We start from the raw sequence: 12,169 nt of genomic DNA, 5'->3' as shown, positions 1-12,169 counted from the left end.
GAGCTCAGAGATTCCACTAACTTTTAATTAAGACGCCCTCATTTAGCTCAACCTTGATATTTTTTTAGATAAGGAAACAGCAGCCTGGAGAGACAGTGACTTGTTCTTGATCCCTGAATCCAGGGTTCTTTCTCCTTTTCCACATGGAGAACTTGAAGGTGAACAAAAAAAAAAAAAAAAAAAAAAAGAAAGAAACTTGGATGTTGTTGAAGCCCTTCACTTCCTGTTCATAAAGTATTAAGCTGCCTGAGCCATGAGCCACGCATAATCTGTGTTTGAATTTGTCCATGACTCTCCTCACCTGGATGACCTCAGGCTGTTCTGTTTGTTTTTGTTTTTTTTTAAGGTATTGTAGTAGCAATGGCTGGTGGGATTAGGACAAGAGACATCCATGTAATCTCTTGAAGCAGATTTTGGCAAGCCTTTGTAATTCTAGAAAACTCTTGCAATGTGGATCTAAACATTTTTATTATTACAGGTAATTTACTTTTAGAGACAACCAATTTCAGTAGGGTTTTATGCATCATGAAAGATGTTCAGGCCCCTGGAAGTTTCCTTCTTGATGCTTTGGTTCCCTCCTGTGGCCAAGTGTGAGAATAGCAGGCTGGGCTCTGACTACCCTGTGTAGTCAGACTGAATTGCCTGTTCCCCCGTTTTGCACTGATGAGTCGTCAGGGTGTCAACACACTAGAAGGGATGCATCGAAGGCACTGTGTTCCCACTCCTGAAGGGACAGGGACTGCAGATACCAGTGTGGTTGGGAGGTCACACCATTCAGGAGAAACAAATTCATTTTGAAAGCTTTGAAAGGAAGAGTAGGAAGCAGAGGGGATCCCTTGAAATTGGAGGCCTGTGTGTGTGATATCCCCACTGACCCGCCGCTTCTGTCTGAAGCTCCTCTCTGCCTGCCAGTGCTGCAGGGCTCTCTACTATGCTCTCCTCGACCACAGCCCCTATCCTGAGACGATGTTAGGAGGAAGTTATTACACCTTTGAGGCAAACCATGGTCTCTTCCACACTCTGCTGGGGAACCTCCATCAAAGACAAACTCCTGAGCTACAGGGGCGCTTGAGATGTGCAGTGTCCTCGGCAATTCCCTCTCCACCTCGTGTATTTTCCCGTAATCACTCAAAGTCCATTTCTCTAGGCTGACTGACTTGTGGTATGAAATGATGAGACTTGGAGGAGCTGGAGGAAGAAGGTCACTCAGGCATCTTCTGGGGAGCATGTGATGTTGCACTAAGTTGGGAGTCACTTTTATTCCTGACAGTGGCCCTAGTCAGCTGTGTGACTCTGGGCAATGCTGCCCCCTCTCTGGGGATTGGGGGCAGGATTAGATTGTCCCTGTGTCCTGGATCTTCACGAGGCAGCTCCAACCTTGCAGCTGGTTGAGGAAACCTCCCCAGACTCCTCCCTGTGTGCTGCCGCATGTTCTCAGCTTCCATGTCCAAGTTTCTGGCCTCCACTTGTTCAGCTTTAGCGGCCCTTGGATAACCTCTTCCTGGCCTTTGGCAGCGCTTTCCCCACCATGAGTCTCTACCTGTGCCCTTGGCCTACCCACCATTGCCATAGGTGGGAACTTTTCATCTCCAGCCTCCTAGACCAGTGGTTTTTGATTTGCTGGCAAATTAGAATCTCCTGGAGAGCTTTAGAAGCTCCTGATGCCCACCAGGCTGCTCCGCAGATGAATTAAATGAGTCACTGGGATGGGATGCAGGTGATTGCAGTGTGCAGCCAGGTTGAGACCCCGGAAGCTCACTGCCTGTCCCAGCTTCAGCCCCTCCGAGACCCAGGGGGCATCCAGACACATCTGGGGAACTGTGGCCTTGGTCAGAGGTCAGGTGTGAGAGGTCAAGTCTGACTCCAGCAGGTCTCCCCACCACCCTGTGAAGTAGGTATTGCCATTGTCCCTATTTTATTAGAGACTAGGAAGGCAGGGATCCAAGCGCGAGGGGGAGGACATGCACACCTTTGCTCCTCCTCCGAATGGATGACCACTCGATGTGAAATACACTCCTGTGCTTGGAGAGTACAGCCTCTGAGCCCTCCTCCGCCTTTGGGCCTGCCGTGGGTGGATGCTCCCCACCGCCTCCTAGCCAGGGGCAAAATAAGATAGGTCAGTGCCCCACCTGGTCCGCACCCAAGAGAGCCAAGCAGAGAGCCAGGAAAAATCACACAGATGCTGGAAAGGAGAGAGCAGTGAAGCCTGAAGCTGGAGTAGTAATTGCATCAGTCTCTGCATAAAACACTTAGCTTCTCTATTTCTCCCATTAAAACTTCTGCTTCCTCTCCCCACAGTAACCCAAGTTATAGCCTGTCAAGAGATGGATGAGCAGTTTGCCTTATTTCTTAGTGTGCAAAGAAGCACTCTAAGACCCATTTAGCTGCAACTTGCACTGGCATGAGCAGGCGGCAGCCAGCATCTTGGACTTCATCTGTGGCAGGGAGTCCCCAAACTGCCTGCATGTGAGAATCACCCAGGTGCTTTAAAAAATATGCCTGAGCTCTACCTCAGACCAGTTTAAAAAAATTAAAGTTTTGAATGCCCATGGTATTTAAAAGGTGGCTCCAATGTGCAGCTTGGGCTGAGAACTGACATTGGCTCTTGCTACTCAACGTGTGGTCCCTGTGGTCCCTGGACCAGTAGCATCAGCATCATCTGCCTGGGAGCTTGTTAGAAATGCAGAATCTCAGGCCTTAATCAAGACTGATGGAATCAGAATCTGTATTTTAACAAGATCCACTGGGTGAATTCTGTGCTTATTAAAGTCTGACCAATACCAATTTATGGGGAGCTAGGAGTCCTGAGTCTGTGATCAGCTACAAGAAGCTCTCTGCTGTACCTCGTTATGTTCAATTTTTACACTATCGGGAGAGCAGAGCACTCTTATCACTTGGGATAGGGTCTCTCAATGTATGGATCAAGAACTGACAGCATTGAATTACCTTGGTGTCTTGTTAAAGTGCATGCTCCTCGCCCTACCGCCTCACCCACACCCACGTCTCGTAATTGGAGAATCTGGTGATCCTGGGGGGTACGCAGTTTTACCTTGCTCTGCTTGGAGCTCCAGTACACACTAGAGTTAGATGGTCCAGCAGCTGCTTGGAACAGTAGAAAACATTCACACTATTACATTTGCATGCTTTCTGGGTTGACTCACTTGGCCCTTTCAGTAGTGCCTTGAATAGAATGGGCACTACATATTATCACTAAAAGGTGGAAAATTGAGGCTCAGAGTGGTTTCTTTAGCATCCTACAAATGGTGAGTCACATGACTCAGCTCCCAATCCTTTTCTCTGCGTTTTTACTACTCAGAGTCTGGTTTGTGGACCAGGGAGCTTGCTTGGAATTCAGAATCTCAGGCCCTACCCCAGAACTACTGAATTTGAATTGGCTTTTAACAAGATCTCCAGCTGATTCGTGTGCATACGAAAGCTGGAAAGCACTGGGGTAGATCACACTGCTTATGTAGAAACAACTTTGGCAAAGCTCAGAACATAGCAGGGCCAACAACCAGAGGGTCTGTGGGGCATGCATGATTAAGGAAAGCAGGTCTTGTCTACACTTTTTTTTTTTTTTTTTTTTCCTAAGACGGAGTCTTGCTCTGTCACCCAAGCTGGAGTGCAGTGGCGCAATGTCAGCTCATTGCAACCTCCACCTCCCGGATTCAAGCAATTCCCTGCCTCAGCCTCCTGAGTAGCTGGGATTACAGGTGCCCGCCACCACACCCGGCTAATTTTTGTATTTTTAGTAGAGACAGGGTTTCACCATCTTGGCCAGGCTGGTCTTGAATTCCTGATCTCATGATCCACCCGTCTGGGGTTCCCAAAGTGCTGGGAGTACAGGCATGAGCTACAGCGCCCAGGCTTGTCTGTATTTTTATGCTGAAAGTTAACACACCTGATCATGTCCCTTCCCTCTGGCTCAGGATGGAGAAGCAGCTACTGTTTCAGCATCCTGTCCAGGGGTCAGTGTTGAGCTATAACTCCCGAGGCTGAGAAGTGCCCCTCAACTCTGCACTTCAGAGACACCTGGAGTGTCAACTTGTCCTGGGATGCCTGTGCAGGCAGGGTTCATGCAGGATGATGAGGGGTATCATTGCATCACCTGACCAAGCGGGGCGTTCTCTCATAGTGCCATTCCCCAGAGCATGTCTGCCAGACTGGGAAGGCACCTCTGCCAGTCCACTGCTTCTTGTTCCTCATATGCCAAGTGTCTGCTACCCCAGTCATCCCCTTGGTAATCCTAGTTTGACCTTAGAATCATAAACTCAGAACTGAATGCGAGTTTCAAGATCACAGTTCACCTTCCTCATTCAGAGAAATTAACTAACCCAAATCATACAGTTTATTAATCATGGCAAAGCTAGGAATTGCATTTGGGTCTCTCAGTTCCCAGTTCACTGCTCTTTCCACCCTGATGCTGCATTATATTGAATGGCACAGACCTGTTTGGTGCAAGAAAGGAGTTTTCCTTCTAGTCTAGGGCCTGGACCTGGATATCAGAGGGCATGACAAACACCATTTACTAACCAATGTTATTCTTCATATATCCAAAGAGGTACTTCAGTTTAACAAAACAAGGCAACATCTACCTGGAAAGTTATTGGTTGTTAAGATACTCCAGATTTATTCACTGAGAAGTCAGCCATAGTAACACAGGTGGAGAGTGCTGGGCTTGCTGATGGAAGGTCTTTGGGTGGGTGGGTAGGTGATTGCCCTGGCAGAGCTGATATGGCTACAGAAGGCCAGTGGCTCAGCCTCCACTCCCTGATTCTTCACAGTTAGCAGCCCAGATTCTGTGCTATGTGTTCCTAGAGTTGATGGCCCAGCTGCAAAAATCAAAAACAGAAAGTACCTTTCTCACGTGGCCAAGACTGGAGTGCTGGGCTACAGACCACCCAGGGAGGGCAGCAGCTCCTCACGATGTGGCTGCCAAGAGTTGAGAATGGAAGAGGGGAACAGATACCACAAAGAAGATTAGACATGAAATAGCAAACTTCTCAAGGCTGTGCAAACACTTACAGTGAAGGTGATAAAGCAATTTACCACTGGCCTCTGGGACAAATTCTTAGGACTTTCATCATGGATAAAGACACTTTCAAGAAGATTATGAACATGTCTATCAAATGTTTAGAAATGAGATGTGCCATTGGTGAGGTGGGGAGAAAAGAAAACAGTAACACTGGGTGGGAACCAGAAGTTACTAATTTCTGCATGGTGTTTTGCAAGTCACATAATCCCACTGACAGTTTCCTCAGTGGCAGGCATGAAATTCTCCCAGAAAGAAATATACAGACCCTGTAGGGTTGACCTTGCAAACCCAAACTGTAAATGATGACAGATATCTCAGAGGGGTACCTGCCATTTCTTTCTCATATTGTTATGGAGATGAGATAATGCTTACAAAATGCGCTGGAAAATAACTTTGCAGTGTTCACACATTTGGTATCTCCTGAGGGAGGACACATTCCTCTGATGGAACTAGGCTCCTCTGCTCCAGACAAGATAGCTCCTTATCCTTAGGGCACACCTGGCATTTTACACCTACCTGCATTGACTCTTACCTTGCTAAGAGTTAATCATATGTTCTTGACTGTCACCTTTATAGGATGGTGACATCTTTGACAGCCAGGATTATGCCATTTTACCTTGGCTCCCCACTAACTATCATGAGTGTGGTATACTGTAGGTACTCAGAAGTGTTTGTTGAACACATTAGTGAGGGATAATTATCCTATGCATTTTAATATTTTTTTGAGACACAATCTTGCTTCATTGTCCAGGCTGGAGTGCAATGGTACAATCATAGCTCACTGCAGCCTAAAACTCCTAAACTCAAGTGATCCTTCTGCCTTAGCATTCTGAATTGTTGGGACTACAAGCATGCCTCATCATGCATGGCTTTTTTTTTTTTTTTTTTTTTTGTAGAGCCAGTGTCTCATTATGTTGACCAGGCTAGTCTCAAACTCCTGGGCTCAAGTGGTCCTCCTGCCTCAGCCTCCCAAAATGCCAGGATTACAAGCATGAGCCACCACGTCCAGCCTATATTTTAATTTCTGACTAGTATAATGGACAAAGTCGTTAGATATTTCAGGGTACAAACAATTTTTTAAAAATAATATATCTTAGTATAAAAGTTAAATGTTTGATAGACATTGAAATATAGGTGAGAGTCCTTCATAGACTGATAAAAGTTATATCTGAATTGTGTGAGGTTTTGGAAATTGCAGGGCAAGGATTGATTATTTCTAGTGTTACTTGGATAAAAGAGTGGAAGTTTATAGACGGTGATATAAAGGTTGGTCATTTATGATCAACTAACAAGAAACACAGGAGCTCTTAAAGAGTAGCTGGAAGAACTCAATGAAAGAGAAGAAAATAGGCCATTGAAGATGGAGATCTGGCTCCCTGTGATTTATTTTGGTTGCTAAGATATTACACAAGTCCATTCCATCTGGTTGTAAAACCCTAAGCTCTTTGAGGTGAGGCTGGGCATTCTATAGCTCAAGAGTAAATTTTGTTTACAATAAGCACTCAATAATTGCCTTAATCACTTTTTGTCACCCCCCCACCTCCAATATCATGGCACACATTAAAAACAGTATTTGTACAGCATGGTGCAGTAAACAGATGATGTTTATGGCCGGAGGGCCTGGGCCCAGGGACTCTGCTACAGCACCTGGCTGCTTGGAGGTCAGGGGTGGCTCTCTTGGACAGTTACACGCATGTCCTGGAAAACCTGTGGGTGAGCCTCAGCAGCTGAATAACACCTCGGCATACCTGCCTGGTGTAGGAGCTGCTGCTCTCCCCTCCTCTAACAAGCCTTATTAAGTGTCCCGGTGCATGTAGCTTCACCCTGGGGGCCATTCAGGACCATTTCAGGGGCACGGTCCCTGCCCTCGGGGATTGCCATCATCCTGTGTTTTAATAGGCAGGAGGCCAATGGTGCTTTCTTCTGATTGACTCAGAGAAGGAAAGAACGGTTATGAGCCATGATGATTTGTTCAGGAACACCTTCCTTGGGAGTAGTGATCCTGAAGTACTCATGCCTCTAACTCATGCCAACTGTTCAAATATCAGAGGTTAAAAAAAAAAAAAAGATTTCATAGAAGCGCCCACTGGTGAAATAAAGTTATAACACTTATTACAATTTCTTTGAGAGGAACAAAATAAACCTAAATCATATGTGACTTCTTTCAGAGGGGAAATAATAATCTATCCTCTTTCTGAAAATCAACCTTTACCCAAACAGGTCCATGCCTCTACACTTTCTGTGAGTTGTCTTTCTCAGGTTTTTTTTTTTTTTTTTTTTTTTTGAGTTGGAGTTTCGCTGTGTCACCCAGGCTGGAGTGCAGTGGCACAATCTCGGCTCACTGCAACCTCCGCCTTCCGGGTTCAAGCAATTCTCCTGTCTCAGCCTCCCAAGTAGCTGGGACTACAGGTGTGAGCCACTACACCTGGCTAATTTTTGTATTTTTAGTACAGACAAGATTTCACCATATTGGTTAGGCTGGTCTCAAACTCCTGACCTCAGGTGATCTGCCCACCTCTGCCTCCCAAAGTGCTAGGATTACAGGCGTGAGCCACCACACCTGGCCCTTTCTCAGGTTTTGAAGAAGATTTACTCTCTCCTGGGGGCGGATTGATGTTGTCCATCTTTCAGTTGCAATGTCCAACATAAGGAGCATGAGAGGCTACCATCAAGACCTATTTGCCATCCCTCCCCAGCTTCCTGGGCCTCTTACTCCACTGATCTGTTGTTTGTGGACACACCCACACACCACAAGGCAATTTCCTTGCTGCAATACCAGAACCACTTTCTTTGAAGTGACACATCACATATAATTTGATCTTTTTTTTTTTCTACAACCAGTTCTATGCTTTGGCTGACTATGCTTTGGCCACAGTTTGGACAATATTTCTCCACATGGAGATTTGCACTAAGACTTGTAATTTCCCAGGCTATTCTCTGTGTGTGCGATATGGATACTTGTGGGTGGTAAGTGGGATGGTACCTTTTTCTGTGAAGTTATATTTAGTTGAAATTTTCAAAGATCATTCTCTAAACTCTCTAAGGCATTGGATGTTAGAATTGGAAAAGGCTTTGAGATGATCTTGTCCAGCTCTCCCATTTTACAGATTTGGAAACTGAGGCCACAAGGAATGGAATGACTTGCCCTAGGCCACACAGCTATTGGCAGAGCTGAGTGTAGATAAGACATAGGCATCTCTTCTCTCTTATCTTGTAGTCTAAGATTTATTTCCCTAAACCTTACTCACCATTGGGAGTTCAGTTTTTTTCTTTTCTTTTTTCTTTTCTTTCCTTTCTTTCTCTCTCTTTTTTCTTTCCTTCCTTCCCTTCCTTCCTTCTCTTTCTTTCTTTTTTTTTTTTTCCTTCACACAGAGTCTTGCTCTGTCACCCAGACTAGAGTGCAGTGGCGTGATCTCGGCTCACTGCAACCTCCGCCTCCCGAGTTCAAGCAATTCTCCTGTCTCAGCCTCCTGAGTAGCTGGGACTACAGGCGCATGCCACCACTAGTGGCTATTTTTTTTTTTTTTTGCATTTTTGTATTTTTAGTAGAGAAGGGGTTTCACGGTGTTAGCTAGGATGGTCTCAGTCTCCTGACCTCAGGTGATCCACCCGCTTCTGCCTCCCAAAGTGCTGGGATTACAGGCGTGAGCCACTGTGCCTGGCCTAGTTAAAATCTTTCCATTCAACTCTGCTTTGGAATGTAATGGCCTAAGTAGGTATTCTTGAATCTATTTCTCTTTAAACCGTGGCTGCCTTTCCTCAAGAAAAACCCCAGTCTTCCTATCTGGACTGGGAGGTGGATGAGAGATGCATGGAATGAAGAGGAAGACCAGGTCCATAGGAACACTTGGAGATAAAATTACTTGGAAGGCTCAACTTCTTAATCCATTAGCCAATTTTTTATTTTTAAGAAGGTGGGGGTATGAGTCACTGTTACCTTGAAAGAAGTGAGACTCATCCTCATAGCAAATGCTTTAAACTTTCTCTTCTCCTTCCCACACAACTCACTTGTTGGCCAAAGGACTAGCCTAAATCTCATTTCTTTTGGTGTCTTTGGCTTATTCCATGGGGAAGACGTTAATTAGTATAAATGAGTTGATGCCTTATTGAACCTCATGATGCCTGATGATAAAGCCTCATAAATGAGGTTAAAGAGAGTACAAAGGTCAGAGCACCCCATCTCTAACTGCGGGACACCTGAGTGATTTTTCTCCAGAATGACTTTGCACTCTGTTCTCACTGTTCCTACGCTGGCCCACACCCTCAGAATTGCATGTCTGTATCATCAGTCTTCCTAATTTTGATCTTCCCTCTTTCAATCCATTCTTAGCTTCAGCGGCTAGACCATGTTATTATGTCACTCTCTTACTCAATAACCTACATGGCTCCCTATTGCCAAGAGTATTGTGCTGAAATTCCTCTGCCTGGCTTTCCTGATGTGCTTACAACAACTTCATCATCAAGCCTCACCCTTTTCTTTCCCAATGCACACCCTGCCAGGGTGTTCTGGCCTTATCACTGGCCCTCTGTGCTCCCTCCATCCCTCTTCTTGCCTAAGTTCTATCCATCTTTCAAGGTCTGGTTTGTGTTCTACTTCCTCCATGAAGCCATCCTTGGCTTATTTGGCCATATGGATGATTCCAGCCCTTGAATTCCCATTGTATTTGCAGAGGGTACTCTAGACTATATCTTTTGAAGTTGGGGCCGCAGTGGAGTTTCCTATTGTTAGTTACAATGCACATAAAAAGTATTCAATACATACATTCCAATCTAATGAAACTATTTGGAATTAGCAATTCCGTGTAACCAAGTGATCCTTTGAGTTTGAGCATTGGCAGAAGGAAACTGATGCCCAGAGATAAGTGGCTTACCTGAGGCCACACAGCTGGTCAGTTAGGAAGCAAGTTTTTGACTTCCTGGTTTTGGATTCTTTACTCCTGCAATGGTAGGTGTTTTACAGACAGTTGGAGCCTTCTCAAATGATATCAATGGATTTGCAACTTTTTAAATTAAAAAAATTAAGAATTATTTTGTATCTCAAAAGGAGTTATAAAAATTACCAAAAATAATGAACACCTGTGTGTCATCCCAATCGCAATACCCCCTGAAAGGCCATAGAAAGTTCTGAGCCATTTTATACTGGCTTATTCTCTTTCATACTCCCTTTCTCCACATGCTCTTCTATGCCTTCTTCTGTGCTACCTATGGCAGACATAGCTATGCAGAAGCTATGGCAATCTATGGCAGACGTAGCTAATTGATCCCAGCACTCTTTCCCTGTAAGTCTAGATACAGCCTCAGAATCCTTCTCAACACAATGATCCTGAAAGCCAATACCAATCAGGCACTTTAGAGTAAATGTAGCCACACACAAGGGTGTGGACATTGTATACATTTGAGAGAAGGGGTCCAATGAGGCCAGGGTGGTGATAGTAGGTAGAGGCCTAGCACTACCTATCACATCTGGGCACATTCATGCCTCACAGGATGGCTTTCCCTCAGCAAGTTCACCAAGGCTTATATCCTTTGGTGCTGGTTTTGGAGGATATCACATACTTTACAAGGCTGTCCATTCTCTGATCAGAGAACTTCAATATCCTGGGATGTTGTTCCTTATGGCATGGCTATTTGTCTTCCAGACACATCCACTGTCAGTGGCTGCACAGAATAGGTCTACAGTAATCTGAGTATGTAAAAGGGGGACCCTGAGGAGACAGGCTGTTAGGAGCTGGGATGTTAAGACATTTGTGGACACTGGAGAACCCAGTTCTATTGGTGTTTCTGAGGAAGGGGTACAGGACCTGAGGAGAGAGGCCAAGGAGCCTGGAGCAGAAGCATCTTCCCTGGAAGCCGCAGGTAATGAATCGTGGGCAGAAGGTATTCAGCTCTATCTCATTAGCCAGAGGCGACATCCCAGAGGCCCAACTCAGCACAGTGCTGCCCTGGAAACCAAACTGATGTCACAGCTGTGGGTCATAGAGTCGTGGAAAGGATGACAAATAACAAGAAGGCTCATCCAGTGGGTGTGTCTGTGGTGGTGAGGGATTTGAGGGCTGATGGATGAGGCTGTTTCATCAGCAGGTGAGCAGGAAGTACTCAGGGTTATGAGTTAGGACACTTGGACTTTTGTCCAGCCTCATTTACCACCTGGACAAGTCTCTGTACAAGCCGTGGTTTCCTCATCTATAAAAGCCTATCCAGGTTGAAGCTTCCAAAATCTACGCTATCTCTGCAATTCTTAGTAAGGTTCCCACCCCAGGACTGTCTTCCCCAGATGCAGTTCAGCAGAAGGAAGAAACAGAACAAGACCAGCCCTTCTTTCTTCTCTTCTTTTGAAGAATTAAGTAGTCTTGTTGGCTAGGACATGTACCTGGTTCAGCTCTCTCCCCCAGGACTTCTTACCTGGGCTCCTTTTGATTTCCTGCACGCAGTAGGAGGAATCTAGATCATCGGGACTAGAAAGAAGCAGCTTCCTTCTGATTGGGCGGCGTCTCTGGTCCTCAACTTCAGGTGCTGTGACTTCTCCTAAACACCAACCCCTTCACCTCCCTGAGCCCTCCAGCTCATCCTCTGTCTGACTTGCTATAAATTCACTAGCTTGCATTCCCTGAACCTGTGCCTGGTGCACGTCTGCCAGTTGAGGAAGGGTACCATGGAGGATCAGGGGGAAGAAAGACAAATGCCCCTTCTGCAGCTCACCCACGCGCCCCCAGCCTTCCTGCCAAAAGACTATTTCCTAAACTCCCTGGGGAGGACTAGCTTCAGCTACCGTGGTTCCCCCGACCTGGTTGGATCAGGTGGGTTTCCTTTAAAGAGGCAGAGCTGGGAACTGTCTGGTAGCTTCCCTGTTGTCCCACAGGTTACCTCCCAGTTGCACCTCTCATTAGAATTCTCACTCCAGCATTTGCCTTTAAAGCAATTATTTAAGTGTTATCCCCTCAGGGGGCCAATTTGCCTTCCCACCTCAATAAACTCCCTTAATTCCCCATAGGGGTAGGGCACAGGCTGGGGAACAGTATTGCCATCAGCATCTGAATGGAAATTTCTGCACAGCCCAATACTAGATGCTGCCTTTCTAGTTCTATGGAAATTTTCAGACCTTTCTTCCTTCTGATTCCTGCTGACTGGGGTCCT

General features: G+C 45.8%; 1 protein-coding gene across 2 annotated transcripts in view; it reads right to left on the bottom strand.

Moving 5' to 3' along the window:
• Window positions 1-12,169, bottom strand: part of SLC14A2 (solute carrier family 14 member 2) — a 472,590-nt gene that overhangs the window by 17,429 nt on the left and 442,992 nt on the right. For both annotated transcript variants that reach the window (XM_024235951.3, XM_024235952.3), the window contains one exon: window positions 1,970-2,092. In XM_024235951.3, coding sequence (XP_024091719.3) covers window positions 1,970-2,092 — 123 coding nt within the window. The remainder of the gene's footprint in view (window positions 1-1,969; window positions 2,093-12,169) is intronic.

The sequence above is a fragment of the Pongo abelii genome, chromosome 17 (assembly GCF_028885655.2).
Source record: "Pongo abelii isolate AG06213 chromosome 17, NHGRI_mPonAbe1-v2.0_pri, whole genome shotgun sequence".
Lineage (NCBI taxonomy): Eukaryota > Metazoa > Chordata > Mammalia > Primates > Hominidae > Pongo > Pongo abelii.
Note: the sequence above shows the minus strand (reverse complement) of the source record. Positions and strands in the feature narration are given on the sequence as shown.